Source organism: Pipistrellus hanaki (genome assembly GCF_964339955.1).
Source record: "Pipistrellus hanaki genome assembly, chromosome: 5".
Taxonomy (NCBI): domain Eukaryota; kingdom Metazoa; phylum Chordata; class Mammalia; order Chiroptera; family Vespertilionidae; genus Pipistrellus; species Pipistrellus hanaki.
This window is the reverse complement of record NC_140507.1, coordinates 18,025,053-18,045,008: the sequence shown is the minus strand read 5'-3', so window position 1 is coordinate 18,045,008 and position 19,956 is coordinate 18,025,053. Positions and strand designations below refer to the sequence as shown.

The window sequence follows — 19,956 nt, the reverse complement described above, 5'->3', positions numbered from 1 at the left end:
CCCTTTCCTGAGCTGTCCCTCCAATTTGACCCATTGTCTGCTCTACACTGGAGTCCAGTGCTGGCCACTCCCCAGATCCTGACTCATTGCCTCTTTGGCTCTAGGTGCCTGCTCTGAGCCCTGAACTCTCCTAAGTCACCAGCTTGCCTGTGCATTCTCATTTGGATCTCACACAATCAGAGCTACATTTGTTGTAAAGAACTGTAGATGGTTTGGACCAGTGGAGCTGAGCATCTTTGTTTGTCTCTAGGGGATCACTAAAGCCCAGCGTGAGTTTAATAATTACATGAACATGCTAATAGCAGCTACTTTTATTGGGCGTCTAACACTTGCCAGAACTTTATATACATTCTATCCTTAAACCTTTCATAAATCCAACACACTGGGTATTATTACACTCATTTTACAGGGCAGGAAGTGGAAATTCAGAGAGGTTAGACAGAGGTTAAGCATCTTGCTCAAAGTTCCATAGCTAGTAGGCGCTAGAGCAAAGGTATGAATCCAGGAGTGGATAGCAGACAGACATAGTGCATTGTGTCCTACTGAACTCATGAGATAGGTTGGCTCATGCATATCCTGATAGTGCTAGGTGGGGAACTTTGCACTGGCCTGTTAAGCAGTGAGACGGATTCATAACTAGTTGCCAAAGGTGGCAAATTGAGTGGCGGATGCTAACCTGGAAAGAGGACAGTGTTGACAGTCCAGGAACCAGAGTAAGACACTAACAAATGTGGAAATATTGAAAACAAGATTGCTCTCCGAGAGTTGAACTAACAGCAGAGATGAGCGTGCAGGAAAGGAACTGGGCGAGGCTCAGCGTCCATCACAGGGACCTCTGTGCAGTCCATGATTGAGGACTGGCATGTGCTGTGATTTAGTAAGTGGAACCTTAATTGATTTGATTGTGTCTTGTTTAGAGGACTATTTTACACACATGTGGGAGACATTTATAAGTAGAATAAGAAAGGAGGAGCAGGAACCTGGCAGCAGCACCTGGGGAATAGGACCCCTCTGGGGCATACCAGCTTTGTTGTCACCGGAAGGAGGGTGTATGTGTGGTGAGGCGAGGATGGTATCTTAGACCTCTCTCTAAAACGGCCTGGTGAGTGTTCATTCAAGACTGTTTTTTTCCTCCAGGTCCGGGTACATCAAAACAACTTTTGATTGGCTCCCCTAATATTCAGAGAGTGGCCAGGGAGGGCATTCATGGAGGACAAGAGCATTCCTCTGATTAGAATGGGAAGATCTCTCATAAATGAAAAGGACCTGTAAGTCTCACTTACCTACTTCAGTCTTTTATGGGCTTGAGTGTCATGAGTCAGCCTTGCTGAGTCTGATCTGAGGGAGAGCCCCTGGGTTGTCATAAACGCATGCTGGTGATGCCTCCCTTGGTGCTGTCAGGAGAGAGTCACCCCGCAGAGGCTACCAAGTCTGCCTATGGTTTCGCTTTCTGCCTGGGACAGACGCTGGTGGCATTTCTGAGAGCTCTCTCTGTGGCCTTCTCTTAGTCTCCAGTTTACCAAGGCTATGAATCCGTCTCACTGCTTAACAGGCCAGTGCAAAGTTCCCCACCTAGCACTATCAGGATATGCATGAGCCAACCTATCTCAACAAGGCTTTGCGGAGTATTGAACCATATCAAGCTGGATGACATTTAATATAATTTTCTTTGGAATCCCCCAACCCATGAGTATAAGAAGTGACCTAGCATTAGCTGTGTAGAAAGACTGAGGGTGTCATGGAAAAAGCAGCCATAAGAAGGGATTTCATCCACAGTAGCAACCAACCCCACAGATTAACCAGGAATAAACCTAGCAAGCAATGTATGAGATGTATGTATTTAAAAAACAACAACTCTTCAACTTTACTGAAAAGAATAAGGGAATACCTACATAAATGGAGAGACACACCATGTTTATAAAACATACTAAAGATGTCACTTCTTCCCAAATAAATCTATAAACTCGGTCTCAAAAATTGGAGGCAATTTTTATAGGCTTTGACAGGTGGGTTCCAAAGTTCATGTGGGAGAGAAAATGGGCTGAAAAAGTCAAGAAGACCTTAAAATAGAACAACAGAGGACTATCTCTACCAGGCATAGAAATATAATGTGAAGCCTAGTAATGAAAGTAGTGTGGCATTGGTGCAGAAAGAGACAAACAGAGCAATGGGGCAATAAACAGAGACTAGAAACAGAGTAGGTATATATGGGGATTTATTTATTTATTTATTTTTATATGGGGATTTACTTTATGAAAAAGAGCATTTGAAATCAGTGGAGAAATAATGGCAACTTAAGAATGATATTGGAAATATTAATATATAATCAGAGAAAAGTAAACCACCACCAAATACTTTACAGAAACCTAAACTAAACCAAATGGATTAAGGAGGTACATGTTAAAAAATAATCTATAATATTGTTCAAACTGCCCAATAAACATATGCAAAGATGCTCAAATTCACCAAGAATCTGAAGTGAAAATTAAAAATGACTATGAAGTACCATTAAAAAACTTATTTGATAAAGTAAAAAAATAAATGGCGATATCTTGAGTTGGCAAGGGTAAAGAGAAATGAACGCTGTTGGGAGGATAGTAAATTATTAAAACTTATTTGGAAGTTAGCTGGGCAATAATATCTGTCAAAATAACGAAACGAAGTGCATGCTTTTATGATCAAGTAATTCCACCTCTGAGGAAATGGGCAAAGAGCTATACACAAGAAAATTCATTTGTAATATATATCCTAAGGAAATGGGCAAAGAGCTATACACAAGAAAATTCATTTGTAATAATGAAAAGCTACATAAGCCTGTAGGTCCATCAGGAAAAGGGTGGTTAAATACCATGAAATGATGTTCAGACCATGGAATTTTGCAGGTAGGCCATAAAGTCTGCAAACATAGATTAAAGTCATTTTGTCATATACTGAATATAATAATACTAGTAATTACCTATTATGTTTCCAAATTTGGTGGTGTGTGGAGAGTTAGGAATGAGGTATACCAACATGTAGTGAGGTGAACATGATGGAGGTAAAAACACCAATTGTACTGCTCCATCCTATTTCTACAGAGATGTGTGTGTCTCCACAATGTATGCACAGTCAAGGGGAGGCCTAGTCGGGTGCACACTGGGTTGTTTGTCTGCATTCCTACTTCTCTCTTTTATTGGACTTATTGCAAAGTTTGTGGTAATAACAACAACCATGTGCCAAATTTTTGCTGTCTATAAGCATACTATGGATAGGCGGTCACTATTCCCCAGGGTCCTGGCCAGTGTATCTGGCTCTGATCCAAGCTAGTCTGACCCCTGGTAAGAGGCTGCAGCTTATAACCTGATAATGGAAATACTGGGATTCATGCCCAGAGGACACCAATACACACACACACACACACACACACACACACACACACACGCCCTCTCATTTGTTTACATATCGTTCCACATGAATTGAGCGATATACATATCACACACTCCCATGCACACCGCACACGTGTATAGACAGACTCACACTCACATGTAAATTCTCTTTCACTTATTCACATGTATTTGAACGTATATTCACATGCACAGACACACACATAAATGCTGCCTCATGCTGATGCATACTTCACTACGTGCTCACATATTTGCAAATATCCACACACAATTACATAACGAAAATAGTACCATTCATGTACACTCACTCTTAAATCCTTTCTCATATTTTTACATATATACATACACAGATACATGCACATTCATACTTATACATAGTCACATGTACATTTATAACCAGAAATACACATACTTATTCCTATGCATGGCCATACACATTTCCCTTTGAGATTACATGTGCAAATACATTCAACCAGCATATACATATGCACATGCCTATGTGTACATTTGTACAAACAATCCCACAATACCCTCATGTGCATACATACTACTCAGACACATAGAGGCAGAAGTGCACACTCATAGTATGCGTGTCCAGACAAGCTGGTGGTTCCTGGAAGATTCTAGCTCCAGATCTTGCTCTTGGATACTGCCAGAGGGAGACTCTCAATCAGGAGCCCCTTCCCACCTCTCCCTCATTCACTCCTGTTCCAACTTCTTCCTTTGTCTTGCTGTTTAGACTTAAAAAGAGTCCCTGGAAAGGTCAGATGAAGGACAGGCAGCCTCAGCCCTCCGCTGGTCTAGAATGGATCAAGACCTTTGCTGCTTTGCTGGCTGCCTGTGTCTGCTCTCAGGTCTGGTGAACAAGGCCAGGCCTTGGGAAGCAGACAGTCAAGCTCGGGGACGCCAGCTGTTTATAGAGCTGCTGGCACCCCTGCTGCTCCTGCAGAGCAGATACAACTTGGGGAGGTCCTGGCACAGGATATGTCCACATTACCGGGGATCCAGGGTGCACAACCTGCTCTTCACGTGATTGGAGAGGTAGAGCCATGGCCTGAAACTGGGCCTAAACATGTCTGTTCAATAAGTTTCCTTTTGGCATGGACTGAAGGGTCCCTGGTTAGATACCGGTCCAGGGCACATACCTTGGTTGCAGGCTTGATCCCTGGTCCTGGTAGGGGTGCGTGAAGGAGGCAACCAATATATGTGTCTCTCTCACATTGATGTTTCTCTTTCTGTCTCTCCTCCTTCCTTTCACTCTCTTTAAAAACCAATGAAAAAATATCCTCAGGTGAGGATTTTTTAAAAAAGTTTCTTTTCAGCTCTAACTCTCTATGACCAAACTTTTCTGATCCTCAGTTTCCTTATCTGTAAAATGGAAATAACATTTCCTGCCTCAGGGGGGCTGTTGTGAGTCTAAAGGAGAGGGTATGTGCAGAAGTACTCCGCATACTCCTAGCACACAGCGGCGTTTAATGTGTGGTTGTTGCTGTTGTATTCGGAGTGATAAGGAAAGAGGTTCGAGAGGGAAAGTGGCCCACATGGTTTGGTTGGTGGGAGCTGGGGGAGAAAGAGCTGAAGGGAGGGTCACCCATGGCTGTTGCGGAGAGTACCCATTCCATGCTCTGGGACCTAGTGACCTTGCTCAAGTGATGTCACCACTAGTCATCAGATTCCCTTTCTGTAAAACAAAGAACTGACTTAGACGGTTTCTTAAGGTTTTTTTTTTTTTTTTTTTTTTTGCTAGTTCAGAGATTTTTAGATTTTTTTTTCTCCCCCTAAATTGTTTACAAAGCAAATGAAATACATATAGATCATTAAGAACCCAGTTTGGGGAAAATGGCAATACTGTGAATGTGCAAGCTGGAGAATGGCAAAACCTTCCTAATCTGGATTAATTTTAATAAGTGAGGGGAACCTGTCACCTGGACCTCTCCCAAGGAAGCACTTCATTGCCAGTCCTGCATTTCCTGTCTAAGATCATTTATCTCCCGGCACGGGGCTTTGTTAGTTATCTCCCTTAGAAAAGTTGAGAGCTCTTTGCAGTAATATGAACAAGACTCATTGGAAGCCTGAAGTAGCCTAGTCACAGGTGGATGTCCAGAATGGATGCTTTAGAGGAGTTTATGGAAGAATCGTCTATAGTACTTGGTGACTGGCTTTTCTCACCCTGCTCATAAAGAGGTGACTTTATTTTAATCCTCACCTGAAGATGTGTTTATTGATTTCATTTTTCCATTGGTTTTTCAAGAGAGTGGAAAGGAGGGACACACACACACAGAGAGAGAGAGAGAGAGAGAGAGAGAGAGAGAGAGAGAGAGAGAGAGAGAGAGAGAGAGAGAGAGAGAGAGAGAGAGAGAGAGAGAGAGAGAGAGAGAGAGAGAGAGAAGAAAGAGAAGAGAGAAATATCAATGTGAGACAGACACATCAATTGGTTGCCTCCTGCACGCACCCCAACCAGGGCTGGGATTGAGCCTGATACCCAGGTACATGCCCTTGACCAGAATCAAACCTGACACCCTTTAGTCCTTGGGTTGATGCTCTATACACCGAGTCAAACTGGCTAGGGCTATTTATTGATTTTAGAAAGAAATGAAAGGAAGAGAGAGAGAAACATTGATGTGGGACAACACTCCAACCAACTAAGCCACCAGCCAGGACATAAAAAGATGACTATAAATGACCTTTGCTATTTTCTCACAAGTTAAATCACTGTCTTCAAAACAAGCACAATGGATTATTTTGTTTTCAAGGACTGAGGAAAAATTTAAAGTATCATTGTACCTATTTTTAGTAATTAATGTAACATTTACTCCTTGTAGGAATTTGAAAAATATAGAAATGCTTAAAGAAGAAAATAAAATTATCCATCAATCTATGATACAGGGTTAATTGCTTTTAACATTTTAGTATTTTTACTTCTAGCCTTTTTTTAATCTAGTATAATTTATTTTAAACTTTCTACTATGGGACTTTTTAAGTACATACAAAAGTAGAGAGTAGAGTAGAATCAACCCAACATATCCATTTCAGCTTCTATACCCAGTCCTTTGCTATTCCACAGTTGCACTTGAACTTTACAAGTAGGTCTTTACGTTTTCATCTAAAACTTTAGCCCATTGCTATGATGTTGTTTTTGCAATCCTGGGTGTTTGGCATGTGCAGGCCCTGCTGGCTCTTTGGCCATTTTCAGGTATATGTGCTCACCTAAAACATGGCATAGGGCAGTAAAAATGTTCAGTCACTATACCGCCGGAAACCCGCAAGCATACCAGATTCCCCACCTCCTTGGGAAGCCCAATGCAGAGGGGAACTATTTCAGGGAGAGAGAGATGCCCCACAGGAAATGGAAGCTTGTGTTTTGACTCACTCACCATAGTTGTCTCAGCAATGGAACCAAAGCTGTTGATGAAAATGTTGCAGCTCACATTCACCGGGGGACCTGCCAATCAAGAGAGATACCTGCTTTAGCTCTAGAGTCATGAAGAAACCTACAGGACAGGACCTGTGCCTGAAACACTGACCTCAGGGATGGACCCCCCCCTCGGTGAGGTGCCCCTTGCTGTTCTCCGGCCTACCCCCAGCACCTGGGACTCCCAGCCACACCGCTCTGCCAGATTCCCTGGCCCCCGAGTGAGCACCAGGTACAGAGTACCAGCGTCTGAGCTGGGATGTACTTTCATTAACACAGGATGATTCACCTTCCTGCCATATGGTTGAAATCCCTTCCCCAAACCCCACCGGCCGCCTTCTAATTTGTGGCTGAAATGTATTTGAGGCTACAACATTTGGAGGCCATCTTGGGAATCACAAGGAACAGTGAGTTCCTTGCCTTGAACTTATGAACCAAGAATGATTGCCTGAAAAGGCGTTGATGGGAATTACCAGCTGAGAAATCCAGAGGGAACCTCAAGGGAAGTTCATAAGTCTTTGTTAAATACTTTCTAGGCAGGCTTTTTGAATCCTGCTGCAAAAGACAGGAGAGAAGTGGAGGAATATTTGCTTTTTGAAATCATATTCCTAGAGGGACCTCTGTCTAGTTGAAGCTAAATATCTTAATTTTATGCTATTAATTATAGCACTTAGCATTTATTGAGCATTACAGGTTTTGCTGCTGGGCTGGTTTTACTAACATGGATCTTCTTCTATCCTCTCAGTAACTCCATGAGGAGGCATGGTTATTACCTCCATTTTACAGATGAGTAAACAGAGGCTCAGAGAGGTTATTTGTCCTAAACCATACAGTTAGTAAATGGACAACTCAGAGTTTGAATTCAGATTTTGTCTAATTCCAAAGCGAATGGTCTTAAAGGCTGTACTTGTAAAAATGAGATTGAGAGAAAAGAAGTGGCATGCTCAAGGTCACATAGTGGGAGAATCCAGGATTTTAAGCACTGGGCATCCACATGAGCTGACAAGAGGGCCAGCCTAAATAATCAGAAAGAAATGTGAGACTGTGGGTAAGTGTGACATAAGCAGTAGGTTCCTGGGTACAATAGAAGTTCTGGCCCTAACCAATTTGGCTCAGTGGATAGAGTGTCAGCCTGCTGACTGAAGGGTCCCAGGTTTGATTCTGGCCAAGGGCATATGCCTGGATTGTGGGCTCAGTCCCCAGTAGGGGGCATGCAAGAGGCAGCTGGTCAATAATTCTCTCTCATCATTGGTGTTTCCATATCTCTCTCTCTTTCTTCCTCTCTGAAATCAATAAAGATATATATATATATATATATATATATATATATATATATATATATATATATATATATATATATATATATGTTCTGGAGACTGCAGTATTAGGGAAGATCTCATGAAGGTGATGACCTTGAGCTGATCTTGAAGGTGGGTAAGACTTAGATTATAGGTCATAATCCTGCACATGAAGATTGCAATGTGCAATCTGTGAAATTTTCAGGTCCACTTTCTTGTTGCTCCCCATGAGGGCCTGGGTAGGCAAGGCAAACTTACGGTCCCTGCTGTTCAGGTGGAGCACAGAGAGTCTTAGCAACTCACTTGGGCTGATTTAGCCAGCAAGTGGTAGAGCCAAGACTTGATTGAACCCAAGTTTCTGATTGTGGAAAGAAGGAGGCAGATATCCTTGTGTCCTGTTATCATGTTTTCTCTGTCCCCTTGAAAATGTAGCCCAAGTATTTCACACAAGGTCAACCATGATTTCCCTCTTTTCAGAAGTCTTGGTGTAGAGGGTGGGACTCAGTCTTGTGGTGAGAATCCAGGTTTTTCCTCCAGGGGAGTGTGAGGATCCCGGGGGTTTTGGACACAGCTCCAGTGCTCATTGGCTGTTTCACCTCAGGCCTGCCCCTTCCTAGTTCTGGGTTGCAGTTTTCCCATCAATCTGGGAGAATAGTTCCTTATCTGGGTAGTCACTCTGTGCCCCAGTGGTTTGGAATTCCCTATGGAAGCTAGTCATTCAACTTACAAGGTTATAAGATTTCAGGGCTGGGAGGTTTCTTAAAGGTCACCCGAACTGATGTGCAGCAGGCTGTTGGGAGGTAGCATCACCAGGAGAACTAGTTAAACTGCAGATTCTTCAGCCCAACCCCAGACCCAGGGAAGCCAAATCTCTGGAGATTAGCCCAGAATCCATATTGTAATGAGCTCCCTGGGTGACTCTATGCCAGCTACCCTCTCAAAGCTCAGAGCTCGAACACCTCCCGTAGTGGGAACTCATTTTGTCTTGAGTGGTCCGTTCCGTGGTGATACCTCTGTCTGCTAAAAAATGTCTCTTATGCTGAGTGGACATCTGCTTCCTTGTCACTTCCACCTAAACAAAGGCCCATTAGATTTTCTTTTTCTTTCTCATTTAGACTCAGACCCAGGTTTTTCTCTCATTTAGCCTCATGCCATTAAGATGCCCCAAAGAGTTACTGCCTGTGCCTTGAATCACGTGCACAGACTTTCCACCCAGCCCCTGCAGTGTCTGGTGCTGTGATTCCCCTATAAAGTAGGTCCTGATTTATGTGTGCGAGAAGGCGCCTGCCCAGAGGACCCCATGGGGAGGTGAGAGTCATTGACATACATCTGAAATGAAATTATCCTCAAGAAAATTACAATCTGGCTGCCTTCGGCAGCAGGATAATGTATATATTTCATTAAATATTAAAGTTTAATTTTGCTTTTGTGTACGTGTTTGCATCAGGCTGTGCCCCTGATCCTGGGAACCATTGTCCAACACAGAGCCGTGGAGGAGATGCAGACTATCAGAGCCAAAGGGGCCGCGGCTGCTGGATCATTCCACAGATGTGGAAACAGAGGCCCGGCAAGTGACTCACTCTGGGTCACACGCATCAGGTAAGTAGCGGGCTTCCTAGAACCCAGTATTCTTGCTCTTTTACTTCCAATTACAATTTGCATTGCCATTGTGTTCTGTGGACTGAGCCTGCTGTTCCACGTCTTCCCTGTCTTCAGGAGAGTCAGGAGCAGGCAACGTTTCTGGTGCTTGAAAAAAACTGTGGAGCTGTTAATCACTGGGTTTTCAAACAATTGCAGGCCTCTTCCTGTCGTGTTGGGTTCACAGAGGCCTTCTCAGGAGCTCTGTAGTTTGTGTGGGGCTTTGTGGAATCTTATTGGTGTCTGGGTGGAAGTATGAAGGGACCGTGGGGGTCAGGGGCTGGAGGTCCCCTCCTCATGCCAGTGTTTCAACCCTCAACACCAGGGAGAGAGAGAAACCTTGTTTCCAGCTCCAGCCTGGGTTCCGGGAAGCCGTACCTTGCTCAGAGCCCTACTCGAAGGGGACTGAAGGGGCTAGAGATGACACAGTGTCAGGAGATGAAGATGACCTAAGTCTGTAGATTTTTGGGCCCAAGTGTTTGGAGGAAGGTTTTCAGAGAGGGGAGAAGATGGACCCTGATTCACTGGGTGACATTTTTATTTCTTAAATATGTTCACTGCTAAGTAAGTAAGCCAGTAAATAAAAGAAAAAATGACTAGCACTAGATAAAGAACTGAGTAAGAGTAGCTAGCTGGGTTAAAGTTCCAAAGCCTTGACAGCACAGCTCAGGAGTCATTTAACTGCTCTAAGCCTTAGTCTATTTGCTTGTTGATTCATTCATTCATTCATTCATTCATTCATTCATTCATTCATTCACAAAAGGTTTATTGAGGGCCTTTTATGTGCCAGGTACAAAGGATAGCTAACACCTGAACCTGGGATGCATGCACATTCAATAAAGGAGTCCCTCCTTTCTCAGGAGAGCAAGACCATGGCACTCAGTATGGAGTTCTGAGAGTGTCCACTAGGGAGCGTAGTGGACTGGAATTCCTGAAAACTAGACACAGCCTGATGGTGGGTTCTCCAATGTGTTTGGTTTGGACAACGGCGTTTCTAAAATTTGCGACTTAGCTGTTTGTAAACTGGCTACCCACAAGGCATGTTTGGCTCACAACAAACATATTCTGTTTGAATGTACGTATTTTAGGAATCAGGGAACTTTGCATAAATCTCCATTTCTGGCTCTTCTCGGAATACTGGGTGACCTGGCAACATGGGGCCTACATTCCTGCTGGGTAACTGTGGGCTGGGGCTGAGGAGAGACTGTCCCCTTTAGAGGGCTGCACCTCTCTTTCTCCACCACTCCCTGTTGCCTTATTCCTGGCTCCCCTCACTCACTGAAATTACCTACCTAATTCCTGTAGGCATTTGAAATTGTGACTCTGGTTTAGACTAGAAAGTTCCAGAAATCATTTGTTAATCCCTGGTACCTTTCCAGGAGGTAAATTTCAGTTGGAAGCCTCTTATCTAAAAGAAGTAGAAGCGGACCGCTCGGGGAGAAGCAGAGTGGTCTTGGTCATTGTGCTCTCTGCTCCTCCCTTTGGAAGGGCAAGGTGGGAGCCCCAGAGCTCCCACAGACAGCTTCATCGCTGCAGAGATGAGGAAACTGAGGCCCCGAGAGAGGAAGAGGGTTATCCGAGTTCAGAGAGTGAGTTTGTGCCTAAACCAACCGTGACCCCGTTTCTTTACATGCCACGTTTATCTATCTGTCTGTTATACCAGAGGCAGCAGGTATACACAGACTCCTGGCAGCCAGAGGGCTGTTACATCTGAGTGTGGTTTGTGTGGGTATGGTGGGGGAGCAGTCCGAACTGATTAATAGTGTCTGCCTAGGGCAGAGGGGAGGCCTGGGCTCCTGCCATGTATGTACCATCCAATCCCATGCTGCTTGCTTCTGAATCCAGGAAAACAGGTGCGTGGGGATCTGGAAGGAAAGTTTTCTCTACCTTTAAAATTGGGCCTGATCCTGGCATCATATCCAGAGGTTCTCCCCATAAGCTTATCCAGGAAGTCCGAGGGAGACATGGACTTGGGCGCAGAGCGAGCGGCATCAACCTCCTTAGAAGCAGCAAGGCTAAGAAAGGAGAGAGGAGAGCAGAGGGTTAACAATGGCCCTTTCTCATGCTTGGTCAGATCCCAGATTGGCCCACCCCTTGTTTACCCGAGAAATAGGTAATACGGGTCCTTAATGAGGGAAGGCCCAGGCTAAATTATTTATCCAGCCCAAATATCAGCCGGCGTGGGATCCTGGCAGGCAGCCGAGTGTCTGACCGCTGCTGAGACGCTGCAGCCTCTTCTAAGACTGCAGGCCTGGGGATTAGAGCAATCACACTTGGCTGCAGGTCTCCCCGGGAGAGAGGAGAGGAGATTGAAGGGCTAACCTCCCAGTAGGCCCAACCCTGTGTTTTGGGTGCCTGCATGACACCCCCCATTTCCCCCATGGGTTCATGGAACAGCGAAAGAATCTTAGAGATCAAGTAGTCCCAAATTTCCCCAAAGCTTCTTTTCAGAATCGGTCACCAAATGAAAAAAAAGGAAAGTTGCCCAAGTCAAGTGCATTTGGGAACACGAATTAACCAGGCATCTTTACCCGAGGTCTTCTCAGAGCCTTTAACTAGCTTAGATGCTCTACTTATGGGACTAGTATCTCATGAAACACACACTTTAGAAAATCTCAGTTGGGAAAATGAAGGCACAGCTGGTGGAAGTGACCGACGCCCCCATTCCCACTCAACAAAATGCTTTTAGGCTCTTACTCATACCATAGCAAGAATTACTAAGGACAGTGGCCCCCCACCTGCCGCTCTCAATCAGAGGCGCTCAGATTTCCAGAGGAGTCAAAATTGGCAGCCGCAGGGTTGGAGGATAACCATTTGTGCAACTGAGCTTTTCTAGTCTTGAAATGCCACCAGGAGACCCCAGGCTAGGCACCCTGTCCTGTGTGCCGAGAGGCTGGTACCTTGGAGGGAGTGCAGGCATAGAGACATGTGCCTATGTGTTGCCAACTAGGACATCAGCTCCCTGAAGATTTGCTCTCCACCCCTCTTGTTCATACCAGGCCCCTTTTCTGACCTCATCCATCCTGATTGTTTCAGTGAGCGCCTCTTACAGAGGACTCTCACATGGATGTCTCCGTGCCAGCTTCTCTCTGGAGCCCCCTGTCCTCATCTGCAGACACCTGCAGGGCATGTCCATCCAGATGTCCTGTCTGTGCCTCCGGTTCCTCTCCCACCCTGAATGCCACAGCTTTCTTCCTAAACTTGCTTCTCTAGACCGCAGCGTCCCTGGAGGCCCCGATAGCTCCCCATCCTCTAGGCATGGAAGTGACCCAGCCATCTTACTTCATCTTACCTCTCCGCGCACAACCCTCGCTCAGTGGTCCTGGCCATTCTACCTCCCAGTATAGTTACTTGTGTTTGTGTCTTAAGATCAGGAGTCATGGTGCTTTTATTTAGTGTTTGTTTGTTCTTTTAATCTCCTACTGTGTCCACGATGATGTTTCAAACACATAATTGGTGCTCAGTAATTGCACAGTAAGTGAGTGACTGAATAATTTGCTACTTTAATCAAATATCCTGGCAAGTAGTGTATTCGTAAATTTGCATACGTGGATCAATAATTTTAAAATGATTAGACTATTATACCCATTAATCAAAAAATACTGAAAGCAATGCTTGGTATTCCTTTGAAGATTCAGAAGGCATTCCAGCATGATGTAGACACTCTTGCTTAATAATCTGGAGGTCCCTTATTTATTGACTGAAGAGCTAGTTTTGATTGACAGGACAAATGTGTTTTACTGTTTTCATGTGTGTGACTATGAATATTTGTGACTTTGTGTGAAGCAGATATGTTTTCAGGTGTGATGTGTATGCATCAGTTGTGTGGGTGAGGATGGATGGGTGGAGAGTAGAGTGTGCATGGGGGTGTTTGGGATGGATAGTGGATCCTGTTATATAGATTTGTATGTGCAAAAATGTGAATACCTGGGATCGTGGTGAAGTATGCTGTTAAGTGTGACATTTAGTGTGGGCACGTGTACATGGAGTGTAGGGTGTGAATGTATAATATGCCTTTGTGGATATATGTATCTGGTGTATATATTGCATGTGTTTGTTTCTCACATGCATTGTGAGATGTAAAATAGAATAGTGCAAAAAAAGAGTGAAAAGTATGGGTGATTTGGAATCAGTGATGTCTCTTACTAGCTGTGTGATCTTGGGGAAGTTACTTAACCTCTCTGAACTTCAATTGCCTCATATGTCATTTTAGTTTTACACAAGGAGTAACTGAGGTAGCATAGGGAAAAAACAACAGCACCTAGTTCTTGGAACAGAGCAGACATTCAGTATATTTATTGTCTTGCTCTTGACTTGCTGTGTGTATGATTGTGTGATAGTGTGTGTGTGTGTGTGTGTGTGTGTGTGTGTGTGTGTGTGTGTGTTTGAAGTAGTTTGGAACTCATCTGGGGACTTCTTTGGGTCCCACTGCTTTCAGCTGCGCCACGGACCCCATGTGGCTGGGAAGTCCTGCCAGGTACCTTCCACGGCCCACATCCCCAGCCTCTTCTCCATTCAGCACCAAACTCACAGCCGCTCTGTGGTTCTGGTGTGAGCAGAGGGGACCACAAGCAGGCAGCTGTTGATTTACGACTTTTCTGCGGCTATAATTCACTTCTAGAACCTCTCCAGGAGTGGCAGTTATGAAGCTTTCATAAGCTCCTGTTCTCTGTCCAGCCCCTCCTCTCAGATAATAAGATTTGAGAACATAGTACTCCCTCCCAGCAGTTACTAGAGCACAGGCGATCCCGTGGCCCTTAGGCCTCTTTCATAAGCCTGAATCCTATTAGGTGGCACAGTGAGAGAATGAATCCACCCCAAATTATCACTCACCATTTGCTATTAGCAAAATGTGCCATTTAATACCTGAATCCTCCCCAGTTACCTGAGCTTCAGTGTCTGCAAGGTACTTGCAGCCTGGTCACCTGGTACTGACTCACTAAAAACCCTGGCGGGGCAAGCTCAACTGGAGGGGATGCAGACTCTGAGAAGTTAGGTGACTGGCCTCAGGTCACACAGCTGTTTAATGAGAGAAGGAATTAGAGCACAGATTCCCAAGTGTTGACTCATCCAGTGCTACCATGCACGGGAAAGCCTTTTATAAATAGTGAAGAGGATAAATCATGGTAGCCACCATTATTACTATTTGTTTTTGAAGCTTGTTATATTCTGTTACATCCAAGAAAACCAAAACATGTGTCTGACTTCTAGCAGTCCTATATACACAACTCTGGATTTATCACACCTAAAAATGGAGGAGAAGTTTCTGTGAATTACCAAACGAGCTTCTGTTTTGCCAAGTGATTGACAGAAGTCTTTGAAACTTTGGGTTCTCCAGTCCATACCCTCCCATGTCTCATGTACCAGTGGTTTCTAAATTGTCTGTTTCTTTTAAACCTTCCGTTGTAAAAAAGGGAACTTTATATTACACCACTCACAAATGAACAACTAGTATTACTTAGCATCATATAAATAGCCATGGTAGTGAATACAATGAATACAAAAGAAGTTTAAAATTTGATGTAAATGCTGTTGATTGCCAACAGGACTACCCTAAGTCTCTCAGGGAAACCATGGAGTGTTGGAAAGGTGTTAGAGATGTATTAACACATAACTGAGATTTTCTCCTTGAGATAATGAGAAGAACTGAAAGAAAACTGGTTCAGTAATAATTCACCGATACTGTGTGTGAACCACCTAAAATCCTTGCCCATCTCTTACTGCCCCGTCCGAAATGTCCCCAATTCTTTGTGAATTACAAAGGCTCTGTTTTAAGGTCAAAATAGCCATACCCCTCCACTTGACAGTCATTGCACCTTTCTGTCTGTATTTAGATACTGTGCACAGAATTAGTCAAGGTCCCTATTGTAAACCTGTGCTCTGTGCACCTGTGCAGAGTAAACAGGCATTAACGGGTCCTTGCTGCACAGTTGGAACCACTACCTGTGCTGAACGCAAACATCTGCTGACAGACTCAGTTATTGGACAGAGAAGCTGGGGATGGAGCTGAGCCATGAAACATGTGATTGTTAGGATCTGCTGACCCTGTACAAGTATTTGGAAGTGATGCAAATTGTTTCAGGGATTACTGCAATGCAATGTAGTGAATCAGACTTAGTTTAGACAGATTTGATTAATAGTAATTTCCAGAAGGACAGTGAGGTCTTCTGGGACCAAGTGTTCTGCCCCTTGCAGAGAAGGCTTATGATGGTGGCTGACTGGATGGAGGTAACTATCTATCACCATTCAGTTAGGGGATTTATCACCCCTGGAAACTTAGGTACTTAAAAGGACCTCCGATTTAAAAAAAAATGTTTTTATTGATGAAAGAGAGAAAAACATGTATCAGCTGACTCTTGCACGTCCCCTCCTGGGGATCAAGCTTGGAATCAGGCATATGCTCGAACCTGGAAATTTCAGGTTCTGGTGACCTTTTGGTGCATGGAATGATACTCAACCAACTGAACCACCCCAGCCCAGCAAGGACCTCCTGTGTGACCTCCTGTGAGTCATTTCCCCTTTTGCTTTCAGTTTCCCAAGCTATAAAATGAGGGGTTTAGAATAATCTCTAAAAGTCCTACTGGCCCTAAATCATCATTTTATTAGTCTACAATATTCTTTCTTTTTTACACATCTGGTCTTGGGATTTCAATTTGTCAGAACTCCTTTGTGGGAATGTGAGCGTGTTAGCGTCTTGGTTCTTCTGCATCCAGTCTCAAGAGTTCTCCCCAGTGGACCAACTCATTTTTCAGGGATTTGTTGGAAGAAAGGCCAGATCAATGCTTAGATTCTCATTCTTCAGTTGCAACATCAGTTGGAAATAGGGACTCAATATGAAGCTGTCAATCTGAATTTCAAATGAGCTGGGGGTAGCAATGGCACTGGGATCACACCCTGCATGGCACCACACCCCCAAGAACCACCTGGGTTAGCAGAGACGGTCCCTCCAGAAGATTCCATCTCTGCAGTTCACCATGGGCAGAGAAGTGAGGAGCTCGGGGGTGGGAAAGGAGAGGAAACGCAAGGCAAGGGTGAAGACAGAGTGTAAGAGGCTGAGGGTAATCAAGGGAGGGTCAGGTAGGGCTGGGGAGGAAGCTGGAAGTGCCAACTTAGAAGGGAAGGGAGATGGGGGTGGGAGGAGGAAGAGGCAAGAGAGAAAGTGGGGGTGTTTGTGGTATGGTGGAGTACAGAGGTCAGGCACCCAACTGCACTTGGTGGAAGTGTGGGGGTTTCCAAGAGGCATGTAGAGAAAGTGGCTTTTTACAGTAAAACTTAAAAGTTGGGAATGAAGTTGGTCTGGAAGAAATAGGGAGGAAGAGTGCTTTGGGTAGAAGGAACATAGCACGCATAAAGTCTAGAGGTGAGAGTGGGCTTGGAGAACGGAAACTTTAGTGTGTGTAGGAGAGAGGAAAGTAGAGAGAGAAGGAAAGAAAGAGAGAGAGAGAGAACAAGGATAAGAGGTGAGGATGGAACGCTGAGTCTGAGTGGTTGGAAGTAGTAGGGCTCGAACCCAGTTCTCTGCCTTACCATGGGTCTGAAAGTTCAGGGAAGATTATCCTCCTTAATCCCTTTGCAGTAAAAATAATACATCCAACTTCTTAGTTGTTTCTGGTTAAAGTGAATTGTGTCCTGGCCAAGCTTAGGAAATGGGCCCTCTAAAGACACCTCCAAAGACACCTTGCATGCAACTTGCCCTCTGACTTGTGCTAGAATGTCTGTTTCCTGTGCTTTGGCAGAGAGGTAGTCCAATGACTACCTGGTCAACTAGTCAAGGTCATTTGAAGGTCAGCCCTATGTTTATATGGGCCTTTACTCAATACACAGTTATGAAGGTCACTGTGGAATAGAGAAGACTCGTTAAAGTGGGGGCTGAGAAACCCAGGGGTAGTCTTAGCTGTATTTCTAGCTTTCTGTGTGGTCTTGGGCTAATTCTTTTTCCCGGATAGTCCTCAGTTTCTTCTTTTGTGAAAATGCAGTTCAGGATTAGGTCAGGCGCAGGGGACAGTTTTACCTTGCGTGCCCACTCCATTCTGGCAGTGGCTGTCCAGAGAATGGAGTCCAACCCAGCAGGGAAGGGTAGCAGGATAGTCACCACTGTCTGCCAAGGGACTGCATTGCAGAGTGGAGGCTTGTCTCATCTCTTGCTCTCTTGCTTAAAAAGCCTCTGATCCTTCACCCACTGCATGCATGAGGCACCATGGGGGAGACACAGATAAGTATGTGGGCAAAGTTTGAGTCTATCTTGTTCTGTGCCTGGCGTGCAGCGGCAATCAATCATCATTTGTTGATCAATAGCCTCTGCCCTCTAATTGTGTATAGTCCAGCAGGTAGAATAGATGAGGCACAGAAACAATTATAAGAAGTTGCCACCCAGCCTCGGGGGCATAATTGGACTGCCAAGGTGGTTCAGAGGAGGGAGGAGGGGACAGATCAGCTAATTTTCCCGAGTTTTATTAATAAGTCTTTGTGCACGTTTAGAAAGACCCAACATTTGGCAACGTTCCTGTTGTATATTTGGGAGAGAAAGCTTGCTTCTGCCCATTGGCTGTCCTGGGGCAAGGTGGTGGGAAGGCTTGGTAACCTAGGCTCCTGGGGTGGGTGGGGCTGAGTGAAGCTAGCACTCAGGGACCCAATCAGCATCCTGTTCCTGGCTCTGACACCCAGTGACTTTTGGGTTTGGGGCAGCATGATCTCTGTTAGGTGCCCTCAGCTTTTCCTGTAGGGTTGGAAGTAGTTGCATCCTTAGGTCAACATCTGGCTTCCCTGGGCCAGCTGTGCAATTTGGATTTTATCTGATTGCAGGAAGGGGCTTAGGCTGATGTGGGAGAGCCTGACATTTTATTACTCTCATTCCATGATCTGCTAAGCACCCCTGGGAATGTCACAGTTGTCATTCTCTGAGCCCAATTCTCCCAGGGACCAAGACACCCTCCCCACTTCCTCACTCGCCTCTCACCTCCCACAGCTCTATCTGCCTCCTATAAAGAACTTTTACCTGGGTAAAAATCACATGCTTGGTAAAATAAAATCTTGGATCTTTGCATCTGGTTCTTCCCTTGCCCCCAGGGAAGTGCGATTCTCTAGGGATCTCTCTCTCCTTATCACTCCTTCCAGTTGCCCCTCTGGCTAGCTTTCTACCCCCTAACTCTCCTGCTTTAGTTGCTGTTCCCCACCAAGCAAGACCAGCATGGGGTGAGGAGAATGAGGTGCCTTGCAAAATTAAAGGAGGCACTCACTCTCAGGGTTGCGTAAGTGGCAGCTCTGCGCTTGCAAGGCCCCGAGAAGGAATGCCACCTTAAATGCTGTAGCCTGGTTCACTTGCCTCACCCCATTCCTGCTACAAAATCGTAGACCCTCAAACCCAATCATGGAGGGTAGAATTTACTATAGATAATCCCATGTGTTCATCTGGAGAGGGAGTTTCTGCTTCTCACAGCCTCTTATGTTATTTCCAAAAAGCTTAGCTTTTATTTTCTTGTTTGGTGGCAAAAAACACCATTATGTATCTTATCATTTTGTCCTGCCAGACAGCAGGAGAGGTAGGGATGTCTGTCCCCATTTTACAATAAAATTGAGACTGAAGATGCGTGTCTTGAGGTAGCTCTGGCATACCACATGGCTTTGGTTAAGTCATGTTGATGTTTTCTCTTTTCTCACATCTCCTTTCCCTGTGTGCGTGTTTCAAGGCTGGAATCGTGGCAGTCCTTGGCTCAGCAGTTAGCTCTCTGACCTTCCTTCCCCTTGGCATTGAGGTGATCAGGTGTCATGTAGACAAGACCCCGAAAGAATGATTTTTGCAAGCTTCTTTCCAGGCTCTTAATAAATATGGTTTTCATGAAGCACAGAGCCTGGCACATGCTCAGGGATCAATAAGTATTCGTTAAATGGTTGACATACACCTTGTATTTCAGAGGAGGTTGAACTTAGCCGTGCAGGGGCTTGGCATTGGTGATGCGATTTGACTGGGGTAAAGAGCCCCACGTTCTGCCCCTTTTGCCAGTCTCTGGGGGAAATACCGGATGTCCTCTGGGAAAGCCCAAGGCAGGAGAACAAGAAATGAAGCCATCCCTTTGCTTTTAGGAACATCCATAGTCTCTCACAGAATGACTCAGGCTAGTGGGTGGGGTCAAACCTATGTCTGCAATAAACCTTACATCCCTCCTCATCGAGGTCGCTACTTATAATTCTATAATGACCATCTCACTTGGCCCCGGCCATCCCTATA

General features: G+C 44.9%; 1 protein-coding gene across 2 annotated transcripts in view; it reads right to left on the bottom strand.

Moving 5' to 3' along the window:
• Positions 1–19,956, bottom strand: part of GLRA1 (glycine receptor alpha 1) — a gene marked incomplete at its 5' end in the record, with an annotated part of 61,180 nt that overhangs the window by 19,082 nt on the left and 22,142 nt on the right. For both annotated transcript variants that reach the window (XM_084884066.1, XM_084884067.1), the window contains 2 exons: positions 6,758–6,825; positions 11,619–11,746. In XM_084884066.1, the coding sequence (XP_084740192.1) occupies positions 6,758–6,825; positions 11,619–11,746 (196 nt within the window). The remainder of the gene's footprint in view (positions 1–6,757; positions 6,826–11,618; positions 11,747–19,956) is intronic.